This window comes from Acomys russatus, chromosome 30, assembly GCF_903995435.1.
Source record: "Acomys russatus chromosome 30, mAcoRus1.1, whole genome shotgun sequence".
NCBI lineage: Eukaryota > Metazoa > Chordata > Mammalia > Rodentia > Muridae > Acomys > Acomys russatus.
This window is the reverse complement of record NC_067166.1, coordinates 12061572-12086168: the sequence shown is the minus strand read 5'-3', so window position 1 is coordinate 12086168 and position 24597 is coordinate 12061572. Positions and strand designations below refer to the sequence as shown.

The 24597-nt window shown below is 41.5% G+C and overlaps 1 protein-coding gene and 1 pseudogene across 3 annotated transcripts; one reads left to right on the top strand and one right to left on the bottom strand.

Annotated features, from left to right (window-relative positions):
- Positions 1-9529: 9529 nt before the first annotated feature.
- Positions 9530-10405, bottom strand: LOC127212213 (spermine synthase-like; annotated as a pseudogene).
- Positions 10406-12182: 1777 nt separating this feature from the next.
- Positions 12183-23979, top strand: Dimt1 (DIM1 rRNA methyltransferase and ribosome maturation factor). Of its 3 annotated transcripts, none has more exons than XM_051172359.1 (12): positions 12183-12266; positions 12729-12802; positions 14235-14321; positions 15549-15610; positions 15689-15782; positions 15859-15908; positions 17918-18041; positions 18409-18501; positions 19568-19632; positions 20770-20833; positions 21988-22094; positions 23894-23979. In XM_051172359.1, exons 1-12 carry the CDS (start codon positions 12188-12190, stop codon positions 23934-23936), a joined length of 942 nt encoding a protein of 313 aa, XP_051028316.1. In that variant the 5' UTR covers positions 12183-12187; the 3' UTR covers positions 23937-23979. The 3 variants fall into 3 exon arrangements, with proteins under 3 accessions (XP_051028316.1, XP_051028317.1, XP_051028318.1); XM_051172360.1 differs by having other exon boundaries at positions 12183-12279; XM_051172361.1 differs by lacking the exons at positions 12183-12266; positions 12729-12802; positions 14235-14321; positions 15859-15908 and having other exon boundaries at positions 15569-15610.
- Positions 23980-24597: the final 618 nt, after the last annotated feature.

The following is a 24597-nucleotide window of genomic DNA, read 5'->3' as shown; positions in this document are numbered from 1 at the left end:
CGTCACGGGTTCCCAGTACGCCCCGGAGAGGCCTGGGAAGGAGGCGATAGGATGGCGGAGAGAGGGAAGGGAGGAGCTCTTGTTTGAACCGTAGGCGCGCAGCAGCCTGTGTGCGCTTGCGTGGTACCTGGAGCCTCGCGCCGGCGGTGAGGGAGGGGAGGGGGGCGGGGTTCGGAGGCCCTGTAACTATGGAAACCATAAATCGGGGAAATCGATTGTCTCCTTGAGCTGATTGAAATGGTCAAAACCATTTGATCTTCACTAATCTAAATATGAACTCCTTGTTTCATGGGTCTGTCATGGCAGAGGACGGTTAACAAGAGAATCCCATTAATGAACCCTGCCACCATAGGCATTACTCCAAGTTCTGACGACCTTTGCGTTTGTGTTGTTTTGTCCACAGGGGTTTAAGACAGTGGCTCACGACTCCATGCTGGCATCACACTCTTTTTGTAGATGAGGCTAACCATCAAGTCCTTCTTACATATAAAAATTAAAGAGCAATGATAGAATACGAGGTACCAGGCAGATATTATGTTATACAGAGTTTATTAGATGAACATGGAGGGGAGAAGGAAAAGGGGGAAGGGGGAGGAGAGAGAGGGAGGGAGAGGGAGAGGGAGACCGAGAGAGCAGGCCTCTTGGAGGGTGTCTTTTATATGGCCCAAGGCAGGGCGACGCCCCTGTGGCAGGTAAGCAGTGACATCACAGGTAGGCTGACTGAAGCAGAATCCTAACAGTCCTGACTCCCCCACTGCCCAAGTGTTAGAGTTACGTGCATATAGTCTCCCAAGATCGACATGTTTTCAGTTCCTGAACTTAGTGAGTGCTCTACTCCACTGCAGTATCAAGGGTAAAAAGATTTCAAAGGATCAGTGCTGCCTACCCCTGCTAATTAGTTTAAGTTTTCTTGTTTTTAAAGAGAGAACTTGTGAGGAAAATTAGCTGTTCATAAATACTGATAAACATTTGTTGATTGTTTAAGATGTGCACAATACAGTCTCACGATCTTCAGGCTTAATGACCCATTTTAACCCCCAGGACGATCCTGTGAGGTAGATGCATTATAATGTTCATTTTTAAGAAGAAGAAACTGAGAGCTGGGCGTGGTGGCGCACGCCTTTAATCCCAGCACTCGGGAGGCAGAGGCAGGCGGATCGCTGTGAGTTCGAGGCCAGCCTGGTCTACAAAGTGAGTCCAGGATGGCCAAGGCTACACAGAGAAACCCTGTCTCGAAAAACCAAAAAAAAAAAAAGCACAAATTAACATGACTACAGTTCAAGGGCTGGGAAATGCAAGCCTTGAGGCTGGAAGTACAAGATGAATGGATTAGAAATACGGCTGATCCTGGATCTCACATTTATGATGCTACTCTTACAGGAGAGGTAATGTCTAAAAGTTGAGAGAAATATCCAAATGTCAGATGTTTCGGTGGTGGTAAGCAAGGTCATTTGAAAAGGGATTGCAGGCAAGGCATTCCTAGGAACAATTTTTTTCTTGTTTTAAACTTTATTTATAGTGGTGTGCCTGCATGTGTGCCTGCAGGCCAGAAGAGGGCACCAGATTTCATTATAGACGTTTGTGAGCCACCATGTGGTTGCTGGGAATTGAACTCAGGACCTCTGGAAGAGCAGACAGTGCTCTTAACCTCTGAGCCATCTCTTCAGCCTTGAACAGTTTTTTTAAAAAGAGATAATGCAAAAAGAAGACCCCAGCCTTCTGAAGTCTACAGAAGGTACAGCAACGGACAGCTTTGGACTAATGAATCCAGATCAACAAGGGACAGGCCCCATGGCCACTGGGAAATGCCTTAGGAAGTCTCCCTCAGGCTCCCGTATTAAATTTGACTCAGTCCTTCCCTATCAGTGTTAGAGAAACTCATCCACAGTGATTAAAAGACTTCATGTCTGTTGTTAAGAACAATACTGCTCTGGATGTAATCAAGGACAGAAGAGTGTTAGTAGATAAAACAAAAAAATTCAGGAGAGACCAGAAAACAAGTATTTTGGCAAAGCTATCAATGACCAGAGGGCAAAGCTAAAAATACAGTTCAATGACATTGAAACTGAAAGTTCAGTAGACACATGAAGAGATGTAACAATAATTTTACCAAAATCTTGGCATCCAGATTAGCCTCTTTCAGACGTAAATACTGAGCTTTTAGGGATTGAAACTTTATCTCAGGTACAAGATGAGTCGAGTGTATTGGGCCAGAAAGACAAAATAGGAAAAATGAAGCCATATGTGGCTAATATAGACATGAGTTTATGGGACATGATTTGTTCAGGCAATGGGGAAAAAAGATTAACATTGCTTCAATCTCAGAAACAAACTATTAAATAAAGAATGCTTCTGAGAAAAACATTAAAGGGTTTTGTCAAGAACAGTCACCGACTGTTCAGGTTATACATAACCAGGACAAAATAGCTGTGGGTCTTTTTTTTTTTTTTTAAGATTTAGTTATTTATTATGTATACAGTGCTCTGCCTACATGTACACCTGCAGGCCAGAGGAGGGCACAGATCACATTAGAGATGGTTGTGGGCCACCATGTGGTTGCTGGGAATTGAACTCATGGCCTCTGGAAGAGCAGTCTTAACTGCTGAGCCATTTCTCCAGCCCCAGCTGTTGGTCTTTCAAAGGTACTAACCACCCTACCTTTAAAATGGTTAACTGACAAACCTGTGTGAGTGGAACATCAGAAAAATTACAGACACTAGGACAACTGGTACAGGAGCAGCTAAATGCTCACCATGTTGAAAAATCAACCAGTCCTTGGACTTCTCCTATATTTATCATTAAATAGAAATCTGGAAAATGGAGAATGTTAACAGACTGAAGAGGCATAAATACGGTGATTCAGCCAATGGGCTCTTTACAGCCTGGAATTTCCTTCCCTTTATTGTGTGGGGACAGTCTATTATATTGACTGATTACTGACTGCTTTCTCACTCTCCCTTCACAGCGCCTACTTCTGTTAAACAGCCTCACCTTGTGTCAATATTTTGTACAATAGTCATTGAAGATAATTCATAAAGCCTCCTCAATCTAAAATTTATCATGACATGAATGATATCTTACTGCCTAATTTAGATGCAGATACCTTGAGAAAATGATGAAGTAAAGAGAAGTTTGCCTTGCTGGGGATTTGTTGGGGGATAATCTGATGTATTTTGATGCTAATTACTGCTTGCTGTCTGACCCACCTTTTACTTAATAAAAAGCTATCCCACCTGGGCAGGGCAGGAGGTAGGTGGGGCTTAGAGAAAGAGGAATTCTGGGAAGAAGGACCGCCACCAGGAGAAGGAGACCTGAAGTGAAGAGTGGAAGGCCGCCATGGGTTAGCTGGAGGAGAAGCACATGGCCAGCGGTGTGGATGGAGAATCCAGATGAAGAACACCAGCAAGTATTTGGGATTATGGATGGGAATTAGCTTGATAGAAGTTACTGAAAACAGATGGCATGGGATTGAGACAGGGATCCCATGCTTGCTGCACTATGGGAGGTAGTTTAGAGGATTGATATCTGCCCTGCCCCAGGTTAAATAAGGCTATTTTAAAATATAAGAAGTGTCTGTGTCTTAATTGATTGCTAGCTGGGCCTACAGATAATATTGGTAATACAGATGATTTATTTTTATTTATTTATTTATTTTTATTTTATTTATTTATTTATTTATTTATTTTTGGTTTTTCGAGACAGGGTTTCTCTGTGTAGCTTTGGCTGTCCTGGACTCACTTTGTAGACCAGGCTGGCCTGGAACTCACAGCGATCCACCTGCCTCTGCCTCCCGAGTGCTGGGATTAAAGGCGTGGGCCACCACACCCGGCTCAGATGATTTTTTTAAAACAATAGGGATTACAAATTGCTTCTGAAAAAAATACAAAGAGGAGATTTAGTTTTACAGAAAATTTGACCACAGAAAGTACAAATCAAGAGAGATCAACTACAAACTCTTAATGATTTTCAAAAATTGTTGGGAGATATTAACTGGCTATGACCCATAATTGAATTAATTATTCAACAGCTAAGTGATTTATTTCAAGTCTTACAAGGTGATAAGGACTTAAGTAGTCCAAGAAAATCATTAGCTGAGTCTGAGAGAGAGAATTGGCCCTGATAGAAAACAAATTACAAGATGTAGATTGTTTCAGTCCAAAGTGTGATTTTATTTTACTTATTTTGCCTTTTAATCATTCTCCCATGTGAATTCTTATGGGCAGAGAAGATAACACCTTAGAATGGATATTTTTAGAACACAGAGTGAAAAAAATTACCTATATAAAAAAGTTTTCTGAATTGATTCTGAAAGGAAAAATGAGACTTTACCAATTAGCAGGAATAGACCCAGGAGAAATTGTGGTATCCCTTTCTAATGCTAAAAATGCATCATAATGGGCAGATAATGAACATTGGCAAAGAACTTGCAGTAATTTTTTGGGGAGAGAATAACAAGAAATATCCCAAAAGCAAGACACTTCAGTTTATAAAAGTAATTAACTGGATTCTCCTTCACGTACTAAAAGGGACACTAACTTCTGGAGCCCCTAAATTCAAATAAATAAATAAATGCAAATAATTCAGAAAAGGCAGGTTATACATCAGGAAAAATAAGTAAAGGGCGCAAAGGCCTGGTAATTCAGTTCCAAAATCAGAGATATATGACATTTTTATGGTATTATTAGATTTTCCTGAATCTTTTAATATAGTTGGTTACTGACTCTCACTATGTAGGAAGAGTTGTTTTACATATTGAAACCACTGAACTTCCTCCAGAGGATTCACAATTAACATCACTATTTATTCAACTATAAAAAGTAATCAGAAACAGAAATCATCCATTATAGATACATATCAGATCCCATATGGGTCTGCCAGGCCGTCTAGCACAAGATAATGATGAAATTGATCAGCTATTAGTAGGAAACGTGCTAGAAGCCTCAGAATTTCATAAGAAACACCATGTTAACAGCAAAGGCTTGAAGAAAGAGTTTTCTATCACTTGGCAACAAGCTCAGGAAATTATAAGGAAATGTCCTACTTGTTCTTTGTATAACCAAATTCCATTACCTTTTAAAGGAAGTTACCCAGCCAGTGGGTGTGGTGGCACACGCCTTTAATCCAGCACTCGGGAGGCAGAGGCAGGCGGATCGCTGTGAGTTCAAGGCCAGCCTGGTCTACAAAGTGAGTCCAGGATGGCCAAGGCTACACAGAGAAACCCTGTCTCAAAACACCAAAAAAAAAAAAATAAAATAAAATAAAGGAAGTTACCCAAAAGGTACCCAAGGAAATGAAGTCTAGCAATTGGATGTTTTTAATTTTGGAGAGTTTGGAAAATTAAAGTATGTGCACTGTATCATAGATAAATATTCAGGATTTCAATGAGCAATTGCTTTAAGTTCTGAAAAGGCTGATTCTGTAAATATACATTTATTAGAAATTATGGCTCTTATGAGAATATTTGTACAAACTAAGATTGCCAGTGCTCCAGCGTATGTCTCTAGTAAAATGAAACAGTTTTTTGCATATTACAACATAAAGCATATTACAGGTTTACCACACAACCCTACAGGACGAGCAGTTATAGAAGGGTCTAATCGCACTTTTAAAAAATATGCTTAATAAACAGAAAGGGTAATAAAGACCCCTAGAGATAGATTACACAGTACTTTGTTAACTTTAAATTTTTTAATGCTAATGAGAAAGGAATGACAGCTGCAGAGAGACACTGGATAATAGAAAAAAACTGCTGAATTAAATCACCCTGTATACTTTAAAGATGTGTTGACCTCAGAAGGGAAACCAAGGCATGTGCTATGTTGGGAAGAGGTTTTGCCTTTGTTTCCATAGGAGAAGAAAAGCTGTGGGTACCATCAAGATTGATAAAGATTAGACTGAAACAGGAGAGATCTCCTGAACAAGAAGAGGTGATAGCTCATCAGACAGCTTGGTCATTTAGTCCCAACTAACGTATAAAGTCTAACAAATACCTTTCACTTGATCAGACATAAAAAACAAAAAAAATAATATTTTCAAGTAATAATTTACTAAAGGCATACTTTACTTACTGGCATGAAATGAAAAATGAATTTTCATAAACCACATGTCTTAATTCCATATTGGAATGATAAACTGTACATTGCCACATTGTCCGTGCCATCCTGGATATCAGCTTTTGGATTTTCTTCTTAAACAAAAAGGATGTTTTTATTGTTTCATTAAAAACACATTTGAAAGCTAGGCATGGTGGTGCATGCCTTTAATCCTAGCACTTGGGAGGCTGAGGCAGGCGGATCGCTGTGAGTTCGAGGCCAGTCTGGTCTACAAAAGTGAGGCCAGGACAGCCAAGGCTAAAACAGAGAGACTTTGTCTAGGAAAACCAAAAAACAAACAAACAAACAAACAAAAACCAAACATTTAAGAGATTTAAAAGGTTTTAAGTAGAGTTACTACATTGTATCTTGTTTCCTAAATCTCTAGGTGATTTAAAGCTAAGATAAACTATTTGAGCAGTGTGATGGTAACTCATGCCTTTAATACAAGACAAGTGAATCTCTCTAAATTAGGTGTTTTCTAAATTCTAGAGTTACGGTGACCAAGGTGGGGCTGGTGACTGCCTTTAAGCCCACCATCCAGGGACAAAAGTCAAACACAGCTCCTAGTTGGTATGTTTGTACACTATAAAAATCATATACCAGGCCAGGCGTGGTGGCGCATGCCTTTAATCCCAGCATTCTGGAGGCAGAGGCAGGCAGATCGTTGTGAGTTGGAGGCCAGCCTGGTCTACAAATCGAGTCCAGGACAGCCAAGGCTAACACAGACAGACCCTGTCTTAAAAAAACAAAACAAAAATCACATACCATATTTACAGATTATTATAAAATCCCTCTACAGGGTTACTAGAAAGGCAGCTAATTTCCAATGGGGACAGGAACAAAGAACATTTCTGTGACTGCTGGTAAATTCATTTCTGTGCATGCAAACCTGACCAATATTGAACCAAATTATACCCTAACTATGAGTGTCTTATTTATCGGCGAACTGACAACTGGGGACTCTTCATAAAGTAAAAAACAGTCCACCAACATTTGTCTGTTAGCTTCTATTGCAAAGTCTTTCCACAGACAGGACAATTTACAAGGCATGGAGAACCTTATAGTCAGCCACTGCCAACCACCTAGTCATAGGGCCACTTCCAATGTTGTGCTGGCTCCATTCCAAGGCAGGGTCCTTCCCAGGCTTAGTCGTGGAAGGAAAGGTACGGCAGTGGATTAATTAAAGTCAATCATAGGTCAAGAGGTGGAGCGAGTGGATTGGAGAGATGACTCTTCAGTTAAGAGCACTGGCTATTCTTCCAGAGGGCCTGGGTTCAATTCCCAGCTCTCACTATTGCCTGTAACTCCAGTTCCAGAGGATCTGACACCCTCACACAGTCACACATGCGGGCAAAACATCAACGCACATAAAATAATAAAAATAAAATATTTAAAAAAAAAAATAAAGAGGTAGAGCAAGCAACCAGCTTACAGGAAGGGAACGTAAGATTATTAAGAAAAAACCAAGGAGAGGAAAGAGGAAATCAGGAGGACAGACAGAGGCAGAGGAAGTTTGAAGGACCTTTTTTGAGACACTGTGGAAGTCCTTCAGGGATGCTGGGGGGAAGAGGAAGGTCAGCTGAGTGCTTTCTCTGCCTCTTTGAGCTAGCAGGCTTTCTCCCCAGTGTCTGGCTCACAAGTCTTTATTGGTAAATTGGAATGATTGAGATTTTGTTAAAAAAAAAAAAAAAAAAAAAAAACCAGAAGACCTAAAATATATCAAAACACAAAGCAAATTTTAGATATATTTACATTACAATTGTATGTGTATGAGTGTTTTTCCCTGCATGTCTGTGGACCGCAAGTGACTGGTGCCCACAGAGGTCAGAAGATGGCACACGATCCCCTGGGACTGGAGTTAGACAGCTGTGAGTTGTCTTGTGAGTGCTGGGAATCTAATGTGGGCCCTCTGTAAGAGCAACAAGTGCTCTTAAACGGTAAACTAGAAATAAAAAATTTAAACTTCTAGACAAAGAAACTATAGATTTATGAAGAAAAAAGTGCAAAAGAGTTGCACCCTTTGTGTTAGGGGCAACAACTTGTAGGACTCACTGGGTTTCCTACATACTATTATGTACTTTCCTAGTTATTTCATGTTTTTTTTTTAAAAGATTTATTTATTTATTAAGCACTCTATGCCTGCATGACCGAAGAAAGGAACAGACAGAAGAGGACATCAGATCTCATTATAGATGGTTGTGAGCCACCATACAATTGCCGGGAATTGAACTCAGAACTTTGGAATGAGCAGCCAGTGCCCTTAACTGCTGAGCCATCTTTCCAGCCCCCTTCATGTTTTCTGCATGGGTGTGGTCCCTCTGCAGTTTCTCATTTCTGGCTGTCCTTTGATTCTTTTTTTTTTTTTCCTCCCCCCCAAACTGGAGCTCACTTACATGGCCTGGAACTTACTGTATTGTGCAGGGTGGCTCTGAATTTTCAGTAATCCCCGTCTCAGCCTCCCAAGTGCTGGGATTGGAAGACTGTGGCACCATGTTCAGTTTCAAATGCTGCAATTTGGACACAGCTTCCAATCTCCTCAAATACCAGCTAAGGCTCTATAATATACTTTTAAGGCACCAAGACTTCAAAAACCCGGTCTCATTTCAAGCCACAGCTGTCATTTAGCACACCATCGAGAGTAAGATACTATAAATGTTTGCCCTTCGCTTTCTTCACCTACAAAGGATGTATTATCTACCTCACAGAACTGTGTGGAAGGGTTAGTAACGGTAATAATGTACTTATGTGGTGGCTGGAATGTAACCTGTAGTGCTGTTATCACACACGTCACTCTCTCAACCTTTCAACCTCTCTCAAAAACTTTTTATTTGTGTGTGGTGGCTGGGGGTGGAGAAGGGCGCTTGCGTGTGTGGGAAGGAGAGGACTAGTTTCAGAAGTAGGTTATTTCCTTCTACTATGGTTCCAGCTAGTGTTTTTACCTGCTAAGTGATCCCTTGGGTACTTTTTTTTTTTCTTTTGCAATTTCAGTGAAGCAGTATTGATTCATTTATTTTTATTTATTTATTTATTTATTTATTTTTTTTTTTTTTTTTTTTTTTTTTGGTTTTTCGAGACAGGGTCTCTCTGTGTAGCCTTGGCTGTCCTGGACTCACCTTGTAGACCAGGCTGGCCTCGAACTCACAGCGATCCACCTGCCTCTGCCTCCCGAGTGCTGGGATTAAAGGCGTGCGCCACCATACCTGGCTGATTCATTTTTTTTAATTTTAGCTTTCTTATGAGCCCCACATTTTATTTTATTTTTATTTATTATTTTTGTGTGTGTGGGTTTTTTGAGACAAGGTCTCTCTGTGTAGCCTTGGCTGTCCTGGACTTGCTTTGTAGACCAGGCTGGCCTCGAACTCACAGCCATCGATCCGCCTGTCTCTGCCTCCCAAGAGCTGGGATTAAAGGCGTGCGCCACCATGCCCAGCCTTTTACGTGTATTTCTTAAATCTGTCAGTCACCAGTCCATCAGTGTCTGCCACAGTGACCATCTTTGGTTTCAGTTTGTGGTTTGTTTGTTTGTTTTATATAATATGCGCCATCCCTACCTCCCAGAGTCAGTTCATTTTCCCCAGTGTAGTCTTCTTTGCCACTGTCCAGGATGGCCTGGGTATATAAGTCACTGTCTGCCAAGCTAACACCCACACTAAGAATGAGAATATTTCCAAAATGCTTTGAGTATAGAATCTGAATGTTTTTCTTTCTTTCTTTCTTCTTTAATTAGAATCTAAATGTTTTGATAAGTCGAATCTTCCTGATAGGCCACTTCATCTGTGTTCTATTCAACACGATGCTCATCTGGAGTTGGCTAGTATCTGTCCATGGCCTCACCTTGAACTCTGGGTGGTAAATGTTCCACCCGCCAAGTGCTGTCCTGATTGATTTCTTTCCCTTTTTGTTCTTCTATTTTGTTTAAAAACAAACAAACAAACAAACAAACAAAACTGTCATTTTCCCAATTGTCTTGTTCATGACTGCCTTAATGCCAAAGGTTCACCAACAACAATCCCTGCAGATAAATTCTCAAACTGGCAAGCTGCCATTTTTGTGTACATAGGTTGATAAACGGCTGTGGTCTTGCCAGGTGTGCAGTGACCCCCATCATCTGGCTTCTGGAAAATGGCTGAAGGCCTTTCAGAACAGTGTCACCAGCATGTGCAGCTGCTGCCATAGTGCAGAGGAGCCTAGTGCCATGCCCCAGGGAGGCAGCCCAGGAGTCTGGTATACCCATAGGTGCATCAGACACTACCCTCCCCCTTTAAAGAATAAACTATTTTAAAGCGCAGAGGCAGTGCCATGTTTATCCTTTCCATACAAACAGGGCAGTGACTGGCATGCCGTACTGCCAGAATTGTGCACGTTAATAAAGAGTAGGACAACGTAGGCACCAAGGGCCGTAAGGTGGCTGTAGTGACTCTATTTTAGTACCTCGGATAAACTTTGTCTTGCTGAGTGAAGCGCCAGTAACTCTAAGGGCAAGCTCAAGAAACACAACTCCTGGAAGAAAAACATCTCCCTATTTTTTTATTTTTTATTTTGCTAATCACATATTTTGGCTTTTGTAAGTCTATTTAGCTTGCTGCCTTGGGATGGGAACCTTGGGGGACTTTCCAGGCTTGGGGCTGCACTTCAGTCCTGAATACGAAGCTCTAGTCACCAGGCAGCCGGATTAAAGTCTTAATTGGCTCATAGGCAGTGTCTGAGGGGTCTTTTTTGGTCGGAGCCCTGTAACAGTAGAACTTAGACATTCTATCAATATAGAATATCTTTTTTTTTTTTCCTTATTTTATTTTTTTTTAAGGTGTCTTGAGACAGGGTTTCTCTGATTAACAGTTCTGGCTTTCCTGGACTAGCTTTTGTAGACCAGGCTGGCCTCGAACTCACAGCGATCCGCCTGCCTCTGCCTCCTGAGTGTTGGGATTAAAGGCGTGCGCCACCACGGCCAGCTATACATAATAATCTTAATATTAGGATATTTACAATTTTCCCGAGTTCGATTGCAGCAAAGAAAGGAAAGAGTAAAACCAAGACTTGGCAACACAGTTTCTTAGCCGTCAGCTTTGGTGGTTGGTAACAAAAACCTTCAGAGTACATACAGAAAAATTAAAACTGAGAGACATTAAACCGGAAGAGAAAACAGCCAATAGTCTTTTTTACGGAGCTTACAACTTAGTAAACTGTCCCATCACAATATCTAATACGTACCTATAATCAATCACATTTACAAGGTTTGGAAATTTTCATGGCCTTTATCTTTCAATACGTAAACACTGAAATCAGCATTAAAAAGCAAAACAATTGATACCCTATGAGCATATACAGGAGGAGGAGGTCCCCCTCAGTCACAGTCATAGGGGAGGGGAGTAAGGGGAAAATGGGAGGGAGGGAGGAATGGGAGGATACAAGGGAGGGGATAACAACTGAGATGTAATATGAATAAATTAACTTTTTAAAAAAAGGCAAAACAAAAACCCCACCAAAACAAAACTCTGGCAGCCCAGAGCTGGAACTCAGTAAACAACGAGAGAATGAACAAAGAGTCAAGGAAAGTAACCAGGAAGTGCCATAGTGGAATGAGAGCTAGTTTAACTCTCTCCGAACTCCTTTCCACAGTACGAGCAGCCAAGAGACGCACTACCCTAAGCCAAGAAGCTCCGCATCCATCAAGCTTAGGCCCCACAACCTGCGATAAGACAGGAAAGACACACGTGGGAGACCTTTCTGGGGAAATCGGAGGCCACAGGGCCGGGTCGAACGAAGCAACAAGTTTGCTAACCTGGACCCAGCCAATCCGATCTGCCTGGTTGAGCGGCGCAGTGTCTTCTGGGAACTCCGGCTCATGCGGAAGGCACTGCTCCTGCCCAGACTCCAATTCCCGGCAGCCACCAGGGCGCAAGTAGGCTTTGCCTAGGGAGGAAAAAACTACAATTCCCAGAGGCCACTGGGCTCCAGCCGGCCGCTGACTGGGTGCCTTCAAGACCGCAGCGCGAGGGGAAGTGGTCCTCGCGTGCGCCTTGTCGTGACGTCACTGGCGGCGACCTCCACGCGGTACCTTCCTGCTTTCGGCTGTCCCGGGACTCCCGAAAAAAATGCCGAAGGCCAAGTCTGCGGCGAGTGGCCGCCGGCGCGAGCGGCAGGAGCAGCGCCGGGAGCTGAAGCGAGCCGGAGGTGCGGCGTGGAGGTAGCTGGGGGCCGACCTCGTCTTGTTGCGGACCGACCCGCGGCGGGGAAGGCCTGCTGCGGCCTGCGCTCCTTTCTCGGCGACTGGTCTAACTTGCCAGCTGCAGGGATGGATGGATTTAAAAGCTGCATCCCAAACCCAGCCGTGAGCGGGGCGCTTGTGGTTTCAGTGGAGCAGAAGTCGTCCCCCATCCCTCCTGCTTCTCTGGGACGGCCTGGGAGTCGATTTTTTTTTTCTTTTTTTTTTTTTGGTTTTTTCGAGACAGGGTTTCTCTGTGTAGCCTTGGCTGTCCTGGACTCACTTTGTAGACCAGACTGGCCTCGAACTCACAGAGATCCGCCTGCCTCTGCCTCCCGAGTGCTGGGATTAAAGGCGTGCGCCACCACGCCCGGCTGGGAATCGATTTTTGAAACGCTGGGAAATTAAGCCTGCTTCGTGTTTTATTCTAGGGCTCATGTTCAACACAGGAATTGGACAGCACATTTTGAAGAATCCTCTAATTGTTAACAGCATTATCGATAAGGTGGGTGTAGAAGAGGAAAGGCAGAGCGCTCGTGTGTCATTAACCTATTTCGCAGTACTTAATACCTGGTTATGTTGTGTGTCCTTAGCCCAGCACTTGGGGAAGCTGAGGCAGAGTGAAGTGTTCAAAGCCAGCCTACGCTACATAGACTAACAAAAATAAAGATTGGGTGCCTGACGTAAAATAGGTGCTCTGTTTTTGTTTAATGAGTTATGAATTGTCAGGATTCACATACTGTCTTTTTTTTTTCATTAATTTTATGTGCATTGATATTTTACCTGCATGTATGTCTGTGTGAGGGTGACAGCTGTGAGCAGCCATGTGGGTCCCGGGAATTGAACACGAGTCCTTTAGAAGAACAGTCTGTGGTCTTAACCACGGAGCCATCTCTCTAGCCCCCCACATGCTGTCTTCTGCATGCTTTATTCAGAGTCTATTTCTGCTGATTTTCAAGCCCTCTTTCTGTGAATTATCTACTTTGCTAGTGTACTTTTTTTTTTTTTTTTTTTTTTTTTTTTTTTTTTTTTGGTATTTGTCTATTAATTTCCAGGTTATGTTTGCTTGTTTTTGAGACTGGGTCTCATGTAACCCAGGCTAGCCTCCAACATGGTATGTAGACAAAGCTAGTCTTGAACTTTCTGGTTTTCCTGACTTCACTTTCCAAGTATATATAATTCTGATCACTTCAAAGCACAATCACTTTACTTATTTTTTATTCCAGAAGTTAGTCTTATGTTTAAGTCACAGAGTGAGTTTTTCCTCCAGAAAAATATAAGGTACTGCATATAAATTATGTGGAGGATTCCTTCTGTATGTGTTATGGTTATGGATGATTGAGTGCCAGGAGCCAAAATATAGATGGTATAAATTACTTCTGTGCTGACAAGGGAAACATCCTGGAGCCATAGAAAAAGTGCAGTTAATGTAGTCTCACAGAATATTCTACTTGTGTGTATGTGTACACATACACAGTTTTGTGTGTTTTATGATATTCTTAAAACCACACAATGGTTAATAATTGAGAAATCTTGCTCCCACATGCAGATTCTTAGGCAAGCTCATTTTTCAGTCTTTCCCTTTTCAACTTGTTGAAAGGAAAAGTTAGTTACACTTAGGAATTATTGCCAGGGTAAAAAGCAGGAACCCATTAGTGGAACTGCCCTGCTGTTTTGTTTTTTGGGTTGTTTTGTTTTGTTCTGTTTTTGTTTTTAATCCAGAAGTTGAGTATATTCCCCTAGGTTAAGAAATGTAGGTTTTTACTTCTATGTAATGCTCTTGAGGTGCTACTGTTTAACCACATAGATCCTTGGGGGAAAAAATGAAACTGGAGTAAAATCTCTTTAACAGTGCATTGATGAAGAACGGAAAACAGTCACTTGTCAACTTCGTGTTCAGGAGGGCCAGGAGCTAAAGGAGTTGTGCTTGCTCGTAGGCTGCTTTACGACCTACCGATGTGGTGCTGGAAGTTGGGCCGGGGACTGGCAACATGACTGTCAAGCTGTTAGAAAAGGCCAAAAAGGTAAAAAGGGGGCTATAGTGTCGCTATCAGATAAGCTCAGCTGGTTTGCAAATGCCAATGTTTTAACTAATTCCCATTGTTTCAGTAGTAATTGGTGAGCCCTTAGAAATGTTATCCCTAGGGCCGGACAGTGGTGGGACGCCCTTAGTCCCAGCGCTTGGAAAGCAGAGGCAGGTGACTCTGTGAGAGTTCAAGGCTAGCCTGGTCTACAGAGCAAGTTCCAGGATACCCAAGGCTACACCGAGAAACCCTGTCTCAGGGATTAAAAGAGAAAGAAGAAATTAAGAAATATTATCTCTGAAAATGAGATATTCACTCAGGAGGTAGATCTCTGTGAGTTCAAGGCCAGCCAGGCTTATAAAACGAGTCCAGGACAGGCAGGGCTATAAAGAGAAATCCTGTCTCAGAAAAGGGGGGGGGGGGACACGGGGTGAATATGAGAATATGGTTTGTTTTGTTTGTTTTTCGAAGCAGGGTCTGTGTTAGCTTTGGTTGTCCTGGGCTTGCCTTGTAGACCAGGCTGGCCTAGAACTCACAGCGATTCGCTTGCCTCTGCCTCCGAGTACTGGGATTAAAGGCGTGCGCTACCACTCCCAGCATGAGATGTTTTTTATCAAGAAAACAAAGTGTACACTTGGTTAAGGGATTTAAAAGAGGAATGTATTACATGTTTATTAAAGAAGAAACTAATATAGCAACACTGAGATAACCCAAAACTGACTGCAAGGAGCAGCTAACCATCAGGAAGCCTGGAGGAGCAAGCCAAATGAAGTTAAAAGTTACTAGGACTAAGCTCAGTAGAGACTAGTAGACTGTGATGAAGAACGATCTAGCGTCACAAGCATCTATCCTGTAGACAGTTATGAAACTCAGTGAAGCCTCTGCGTACACTGCAGTACAGTAATGTCAGCTTCATCCACTTTGATTCATTTGCAGTGTTATGCCTTCTAGTCTGGATGGCAGCTGGTGAGAGTACTTGTGGGAGTAGGTCCCATGTATGCTGTCTAAAAAGACTGACTACATAAAGTGTGTTCTTTTCATCCTCTGTTCAGTTACAAAGCATGGACACAGACGGCAGGGGATGTTTTTGAAGTGGTAGAATGAGGTTTGAGGGGTTGTTGATGTTAAGATTGGAAAAACCTTAAATCATGTCAATTGTATGAGTTATTATTTGGATGGTAAAAGATTTATACCCACAATCAAGCTTTTTTGTTACTGTCAATGTAGGTAGTTGCCTGTGAACTTGATCCAAGGCTGGTAGCTGAGCTTCACAAACGAGTGCAGGGCACGTGAGTATATGTAGTAATTACAGTACATCTTAATCTCATGAAACAACATTCCCTTAAAAGTTCTGTCCTTATTTTCAGGCCTCTGGCCAGCAAACTCCAGGTCCTGGTGGGAGATGTGTTAAAATCGGATTTGCCGTTCTTTGACGCTTGTGTGGCAAACTTGCCTTATCAGGTATCCCTCATACTGTTCAAACTAAGCATTTCCCTGACATGTCTTTCCTCAGAGCTAACTAGTAATTCTCTTTCAGATCTCTTCTCCTTTTGTCTTCAAGTTATTGCTCCACCGACCATTTTTCAGGTTTGTGAAAAAGTTGTTGGTAATTTTTAGACTGACAGTTTAGACCAGGAACACAGCTCCAAATAAACACAACTAAAAAAAAAACCTCCTGGAGAATGTCTGTAGGAAAGAGCAGTGTTTGGGACAGAAATGTAGCTCAGGTGATGGACTGGGGTGCTTATTAGTATCAGAAAGCCCCACGTTCAGTCTCCAGCAGCGCACAGAACTCCGCATGCTGGTGAGTGTCTGTAAGCCCAGCCCTTGGTAACCAGCAGGAGCATCGCTTCATGTTCCTCTTTGGCTACATAGCTAGTTTAGGAACAGTCTAGGTTACATGATACCCTGCCTCACAAACACATGCACATAAAAGTAATGCTGATTTCCAGGGGCGTTTTTTAGTTGATAATTTACTCAGGATGGTAAATGTGTATGCATGCCATTCTTCTACTTTCTAATCCTCTTCAATAAAAACAGATACATTTTCTCACATTATATCTACATACTTGCTGTAACTTCTTAACTGGCTTTTAAAAACAGTTATGCTTTATACCAGTGGTTTTGAAACATACCTGCTCAGGGTTTATAAGATAAATTTATAAATTGTGGGAACCATAACCATTCTTTTTAAAACTTGTGTGTGTGTGTGTGTGTGCGCGCGCGCGCGCTTGTGTGCCCATGCGCTTACAGAAGTCAGAGCTTACAGGATCTCACAGATTAAATTTAAGTCATCAGGCTTAGCAACATGTATTTACCCTTCCCCCAGCCCCTTTTACATGATGTGGAATAGATTATATCAGAAAACAGCTGCATACAGTATTATAAACGCTTTATTCACATATGCAGACATACATGAATATACTCTGGAGGCTGAGGTAGGAGGAATGTGAGTAATTTTGGAGTTTTTAAAAAATATTTTATTAATTTATTCATATTACATCTCAATGGTTATCCCCTCCCTTGTATCCTCTCATTCCTCCCTCCCTCCTGTTTTCCCCTTACTCCCCTCCCCTATGACTGTGACTGAGGGGAACTTCCTCCCCCTGTATATGCTCATAGGGTATCAAGTCTCTTCTTGGTAGGCTGCTAGAGGATTGTGAAGTTAAGACCTGCTTGGACAACTTTGTAAGACCTGGTCCCAAAATAAAAAGCAGAAGGAGAGGAGCTATAGCTCAGTTACATTGCCTGCATGCATGAGGCCTTTGCTTCAGTTTCCAGTACACCACATGCAAAAAGTAAAATAAGAGTTTTGGAGATGTTCTTTTCTTCACTAACCTTTAAGAATGTCCCCATTGCTTACACAACAAAAAGTCCACATACTTCAAATTGTTAAGCCAAGGAAACATGGGACCTTGTATGTAGCCTACCAGGCCGCACCTCAGATGTAATTCCAACCACACCACAAACACAGTTCTCCTGTGGAATCAACTTTACTGTTTTTTTCAGAAGGCATCATAGACTAATACATAATACAGGTCAAAATAGTTGTTCATTTGGCCCAGGCTGGAAAGCTGTCTTTGTTGGGGTTCGTCTGTTTTGTGGCAGTAACATTAAGGCTAAGTGTTCTACCGTCTGATCATACTCATCACAGATCCTCCCAGGACAATTCACTGTCGTTTAAAGCACCACTGTAAAGACTGTAGGGATGCTGCTCAGGGTTACGAGCTTGTGTTGCTCTTGCAGAAGACAGGGATTCTATTCCCAGCAACCCATAGGGCAGCTAACAACTGGCTATAACTCCTGTTCTTAGCATCCAGTGTCCAGTTCTGACCTTCATGGGCACCAATTTCACCCAGTGCAAATACATACATGCACGCAAAACACTCAGATACATAAAATAAAAAGCGACAGGGTTTCTCGGTGTAGCCTTGGCTGTCCTGGACTCACAGAGACCCACTGGCCTCTGCCGCCTGAGTGCTGGGACTAAAGGCTCGTGCAGCACCACCACCAGGCAACAGATGTTTAACTTAAAATACGGTTATAATTGAAAATGAACAATGTTTTGTTGCTGTTCCTTCTTACTTCCTTTTCAGATGTGCTATACTCATGTTTCAAAGAGAATTTGCTCTTCGCTTAGTTGCAAAACCTGGGGATAAATTATACTGCAGACTCTCCATTAATACACAGCTTTTAGCACGTGTGGACCATCTAATGAAGGTATGTAGGGGGTTTTGTTATTTTAATCATTAATAACCTAGTTTTAATTCATCCTGGAGCACGTTTCCTTGCTCTCTGAGACCCCACCCTGCCCCACCCCATTTTGAGGCAGGGTCCTGTCCTTTAACTCAGGCTAGCTTGGAACTTCAGCTTCCTAAATGCTGGAATTACCTGGCCAGCAGAACATCTTTGATTACCAATGCAAAGTTACGCTTGCCAGGTATGGTGGCATACACCTTTAATCCCAGCAACCAGGAGGCGGAGGGGCCAATCTCTGTGAGTTCCAGGCTAGTCAGACCTTCATGGTGAGACCTGTCTCAATCAAAAAGTTTGCTTCTGAAAGTACTAAATGTTTTCTCATTAATAGGTGGGGAAGAATAACTTCAGACCGCCCCCCAAGGTGGAGTCCAGTGTTGTAAGGATAGAACCTAAGAATCCGCCACCACCTATCAATTTCCAGGTGAGGCTAAATACTAGGTCATAACGGCAAGAAATCCAGTTTGGAATGTGTCGTTGTAAAGCAGCAAAACAATACTGAGTCAGCCTGACTACCCAAACAGGAAGACAGGAATGAGGAGTGATTGGATATAACATATTTGTGAACACCACACAGAAACATGGACAATGTTTGTGAAAGGCAAAATGACACTGCTGGGTGTGGTAGTGCACACCTTTATTCCCAGCACTCTGGAGGCACAGTCAGGCAGATCAATGTGCGTTCAAGGCCAGCCTAGTCTACAAAGTGAGTCCAGGACAGCCGAGGCTACACAGAGAAACCCTGCTTGGAGGATTGGGGGGGGTGCAAAATGACTAGAACACAGTTCCATTTCAAAACTTAAGAGTACAGTTGCAGGAAACACCTGTTTGAATACAACTTGGAAAATTAAAATAGTTGTATGAGTAATACTGTGATAACACTTTCTTTTTGGTGGTGCTGGGGGTAAAATCTAATGCCTTATGCCTGCTAAAGCAAGTGTGCTACTACTGAACTATATCCTTAGACATTGTGGGAAATATTTTTTAATTAAAATTACTAGTTTTGTGATCAGGAAAAAAGCTAGGCTGTTTGATATAAAATTTAATGAATTAGAGAAAAACTTGTTGTACAACCTACATCCGAAATCATGTTTTGATTTGATCTTTCAGTTTTTTGAAGTAAGGCCTCATGTGGTTCAAGGCTAGGTTCTAATTCTCTGTGTACTGAATGACCTTAAACTCTGTGCTGGGATCATAGGTATGTGCCTCTGCCGAGCTTGCATCCATTTTGAAATTGATCCTAATACCGTATTATGTATGGTGACTACTTTTCCCTCCAATTAAAAAACAGTAATATATCCAGTGAGATTCACACAAGTGCAGAAGTGTCTTTTTTTGCATATGAGCCAGCTAGATCAAGATGTAGGGGGAAAAAAAACATGTAGGCCACTTTCATTCCCTCTGGCCTTGTGTATTAAAAATAATCACAGCTAGCAGGGCATAGATAAAAAGTTGAGTATTCTGAAGAAAATAACCATCTTGTATTTCAGGAATGGGACGGCTTAGTAAGGATCACTTTTGTTCGGAAAAACAAGACACTGTCTGCTGCATTCAAGTGAGTAGCCTATTATTCTGTAATGGTGACGTTTCCCAGGGAGTCGTAGCATTTGGTCCTTTACGCACGAACAGCTCCTAAAGTACAAAGACTATTCATGTCAGACTTCACCTTTTAAAATAAGAGGCAAAATGTAATAAAGAAAATTGTAACTGGGAACCAAATTAGGCTTTTCTTTGCAAAGCAGAAAAAACAATAATTTAATGACACATTTGTCAAATTTTTGCTTTGGGGTAGTGTGGACATGTGTCATGGTGCACACGTGGAGGTCAAAAGATAGCTTTGACCCACTTTTACATGTGTTCAGGGGGATGGAACTCAGGTTATTAGGCCTGCACAGCAAATGCCTTTATAGCTCAGCCACCTCCTAGATCAAACACAACTTGCGGGTCTGCGAGAGTAAAAGCGGTGAGATTTGATGAGAGCACGCGTGAATGGTTTTCCCTGGCCACAGGATTGAGCCTATGGTCTTGAGCCTGCTGAGTGAGTAGGCTTTACCACTCAATGACTCCTTCAGACCTTGTTAACCTTTGAGTTCCAGACTGGCCTTGAACTTGCAATTTCCCCTGCCTCAGACTTTCTAACAGCTACTACTACTATAGGCCATTGCTACCAGGCCCAGAAAGTGTGTTTTTAAGAAGATGTTTTGTGGAGTGTGTAAGAACTGGTTAGAATTGTGCAGGTATGTGTAGCTCAGCCATTTGGGAAGCTAAAATGGTACTGTCACTAGAACACTGGAGTTTGAGGCAGCCTGGGAAATGAAAGTCTGTTTTTTTAAAAAGCGCAATGTGGAATTTGATTCTTATTGACATAAGAGATGTTTACTAGGACTAGTCTTAGCTTTGTACATTTAAATATCCCATACTCTGTACATTCCTGAATTTCACCAAATCAAACATACATTAACTTTTTTTTACATGTGGGGTATGTGTATGTTGGGGGTTGGGGGCTCAGAGAGCAACTCGAAAGAGTTGTCCTCTTCATCCATGTGGGTTCTAGGGCTTGGTTTCAGGTTGCTCGGCATGGTAGCAAGCGCCTTTACTACTGAAACACCTCGGGCCCTGAACATAGATTACATCTTGTCTAAATTTAAATTATGTATCATTTCTGATTTTATAATTGTCACATAATTTCCAGATCAAGTGCAGTACAACAGCTGTTGGAAAGAAATTACCGAATACACTGTTCAGTACACAATACTGTAAGTATGAATCATTTTGGTGACTTTTGTTCTGGTTCTGTGCCTCATGCCTCTTAGCAGTTGATCTGAATTAAAATCCGGAGGTCCTCACGCATACACGTTGTGGGTATATGCTAAGTTTGTTGCATTTTCAGGGATTCAGGGGTTTATTTAACAAAGCAGACATATTAAGCTTATTTCTTTTTGCTTTTGTAGACAGGGTTTTGTTGTGTAGCCTTGGCTCTCCTGGAACTAGCTCTGTAGACCAGGGGCCTGGACTCAAGAGATACCCCTTCCTCAGCCTCCCTAGTGTGGGGATGAAAGGCGTGCACTATCACTGTCGGGGCTCTTCCTTCGTATTATTTATGCCCCAGATTCTATTATACTTTGATATACCATAGTACTGTCTCCATTCTCTAATATGGAAAAAAGCTACAATATATGAGCCTGATTTTTAAAACTAAGTTGGATTTTTAAAGGTCTTTGCATAAATGATGTGAATCAAGTAAAAATCACTGTTTTGTTGGTTTGAGACAGTCTTACTCTGTAGCACAGCCTTGACCTGAATTTGGGTCACTCCTCCTGCCTCCCAAGTGCTAGTAGGCAAACTATTACACCTAGCAACATGTAATATATTTAACAGAGAAGTCACTCCTGAGAATAATTAATATGTCAAGAATGCACGAATTATTCTTAATTTTTTGTTTGTTTGGTTGGTTGTTTCTCCAGACAGGGTTTCTCTGTGTAGCCTTGACTGGCCTGGACTCACTTTGTAGACGAGGCTGGCCTCAAACTGACAGCAATCCACCTGCCTCTGCCTCCCCGAGTGCTGGGATTAAAGGCGTGCGCCACCACGCCCGGCTGTATAAATTACTTTTAAAAGGTCAGTGATTGCTTTAAAACTTCATTCACTTTGCTTGTGAAATCAAACCTAAACTTTTACATTTTAAAGGCGGTGGCAATATGTGCATGGTAACTCAAGTATTCTAAGTATTGGGTCAAAAAGTCAGCCTCTTAATTAGAAATTCAAGTCTTACCCAGACTGTCAAGTTTTCCTAGTGGTCATTTACAGATCTATTAAAGGTAACTATAATTACTAAACTTAAAAAAAAAAAGAGTCATGGTATCTTCATTAAAGATATGGTGCTTATTTATTCTGAATCTTGTATTGATAGGTAATACCAGAAAATTTCAGTATAGCAGATAAAGTACAGCAAATCCTAACCAACACAGGCTTTAGTGACAAACGGGCCCGTTCCATGGACATAGATGACTTTATCAGGTAATCACATTTGTTGTTATTATAAATGCTTACATTTACTGTATTATCTTCAGATTAGAGATCAAAGGCTTTTAAGCGGCATAAGGTGCTACCTGGGTGAGTTATTGCATAGCACTTTCATGGTGTGGAGAACAGTATTTGGTGTAAAGCAGTGGGTCTCAACCTTCCTAATGCTACAACCCTTTAGTACAGTTCCACATGTACTGGTGACCTCCAACCATGAAATTATTCTCATTGCTACCTAATCACTTTAACTTTGCTAATGTTATGAATTATAATGTAACCGCTGGTATTTTCCAGTGATCTTAAAACAACCCCTATGAAAGAGTCATATGACCCCAAAGGGTCAACGACCCACAGGTTGAGAACCACTGGTGTAAAGGATGGCAGCTTTGTAGCTGCAGCAGAATGAATGTTTCATGAGCAGTAAAAAGAACAGTCTGTGCCAGAACATGACCTGGATTTATGTGTGCTGTGTGTTTTATTTCCACCTGCTCCAACCCTGAACTCAGCCATGATCTTAATAACTTGTGCTTACCTCTTCACAGTAGCCCTTTAGGTAGAAAAATCATCTTAACACATGTAATTGGATTTGATGACCCATTATTTCCTTACTTAGAATAGCTACTGTCACACAGATGATAAGCATACAATGTCAGTTATAACCACATCTAATTATCCATTTAATACCAGTTATGTAGCCTGAGGCAAATTCTACACCTTAAGCTAAAGGTGCCACAGTTGTTTGGGCAATTTGGACCAAAATGTGCTTTAGTTCCTACTAAGCAAGTTTCAGTTAATTACCCAGTTGTGCTAACTTATATTGTTTTTACTCACCAACACTAATTTTCCAGAAACTCCTAGACAGTTTGTTTATTAAGGATATGTTCCCGCTTTTAGCTAGTTTACTTTTAATGCATTGGTGTTCTAGAGACTGGACTTTTAAAAAATGAGGATAGAATGCTTAAGACATTAGTTTGCTCTTTTCAGTAGAACAGTCTAGAACTAACAGAGTTATTACTATTTTGACTGGTTAGCAAGAGTCCTGAGTCTTCAAGGGAAGTTAATCCTAATAGTTAAATGCTAGTCATAAGTACCTATACTTTACTTTTCCAGACAATTTACTCCAGATGGACCTCTTCCTGTAGGCTATCCTGAAAAATAACCTGAGGTCGAAATATATTATCTTAAAACCGCCATTTTTAACTTGCTCAGAGTACAGCTTTCTAACAAGTCAGATGATCACATATCCATAAAAAGGAGTAATGTTGTGTTTCATTAAACTCAGTAAACTCTAGATAATAGGCAGAGCATCATCTCTCTCTGCCTCAAAAATCCAGCTAGTTTCTCTTTCAGCTGGTCATGCTGAACTAGAACAAGTGCTAATGAGCTGAGGTCAGAGCTGTCTAGTCCTTAAAAGCAAGTTTAGTCAGATCCATTGGAATTTAGAACAGTAAGTTACAACAAAAGACATAAACATGCAATGGTTTTAACTAAGGTATGCTTTGTCAATTTATTTGGAGAATAAAGTTTCCTTAATGATGTGTGCAAGTATCTTGATGTGTGGGGGTTTTGTTGGCTGTTCTGGACTTGTAGACCAGGCTGGCCTCAAACACAAAGAGATCCGCCTGCCTCTGCCCCCCGAGTGCTGGGATCACAGGCGTGCACCACGCCCGTCTTGCTGATGTGTCATATGTTAGAATTAATCTATGGGGCAGCTACACTGTGTGTCAGGAGTGGGCCTTTTGGTTTAACACCGTTCCTTTTTTTTTTTTTTTTTCCCCACTCCCCTTCTTTAGGTTGCTGCATGGATTCAATGCAGAAGGTATCCACTTCTCCTAGCCATTTGAAAACAATTTTTTCAAGACCAAGGAAAAAAAGAAATAACGTTTCTAGTATGAGAGCACCACTGCTTTTGTTCTACAGGACATCATTTACTTTTAAAAAATTATTTAATAATACTTTTGTGTCATGTATCATCCTGTATGTTAAAAAGTGGTTGGGGATGTGTACGTGTTACTTTTTTCTGTTTTGGTTTTAGTGTTTTAAGTACACTACAAAGGACAGGGTTAAATATTAAATATGATTGTCTTCAAGTTTGAAAGCCGCAGATACGCACAACCATGTAGCTAAACTTTTCTAACAATTTATTGTATAAAGATGTTAATTTTTTATTCACGGTGTTTTGGACTGTGAGGCCCACTTAGGCCTGCCGCTCAGTTAGTCACACATCCCCCCATCCTCCCCCTCCACCTGTACTCTAAGTTACTTAGTGTAACTTGTCTCACACACCCTTTTCATCCTCTGTGTTTACTGCCTTCCTTGTCAGCTGTCCTGCTATAAAACAACACCACAGTTCTTCGTAAGCTACAGTCGGCTGTAGTTATACAGTGCAAGCATGTCCTATACCTGTGAAATGCCAAAGTTTAGAGGAAAAACAAAAACTAAAATGTCAAATCACATATTTTCTTGAGGGAGACAACTTCTACATTATAAGTCAAAT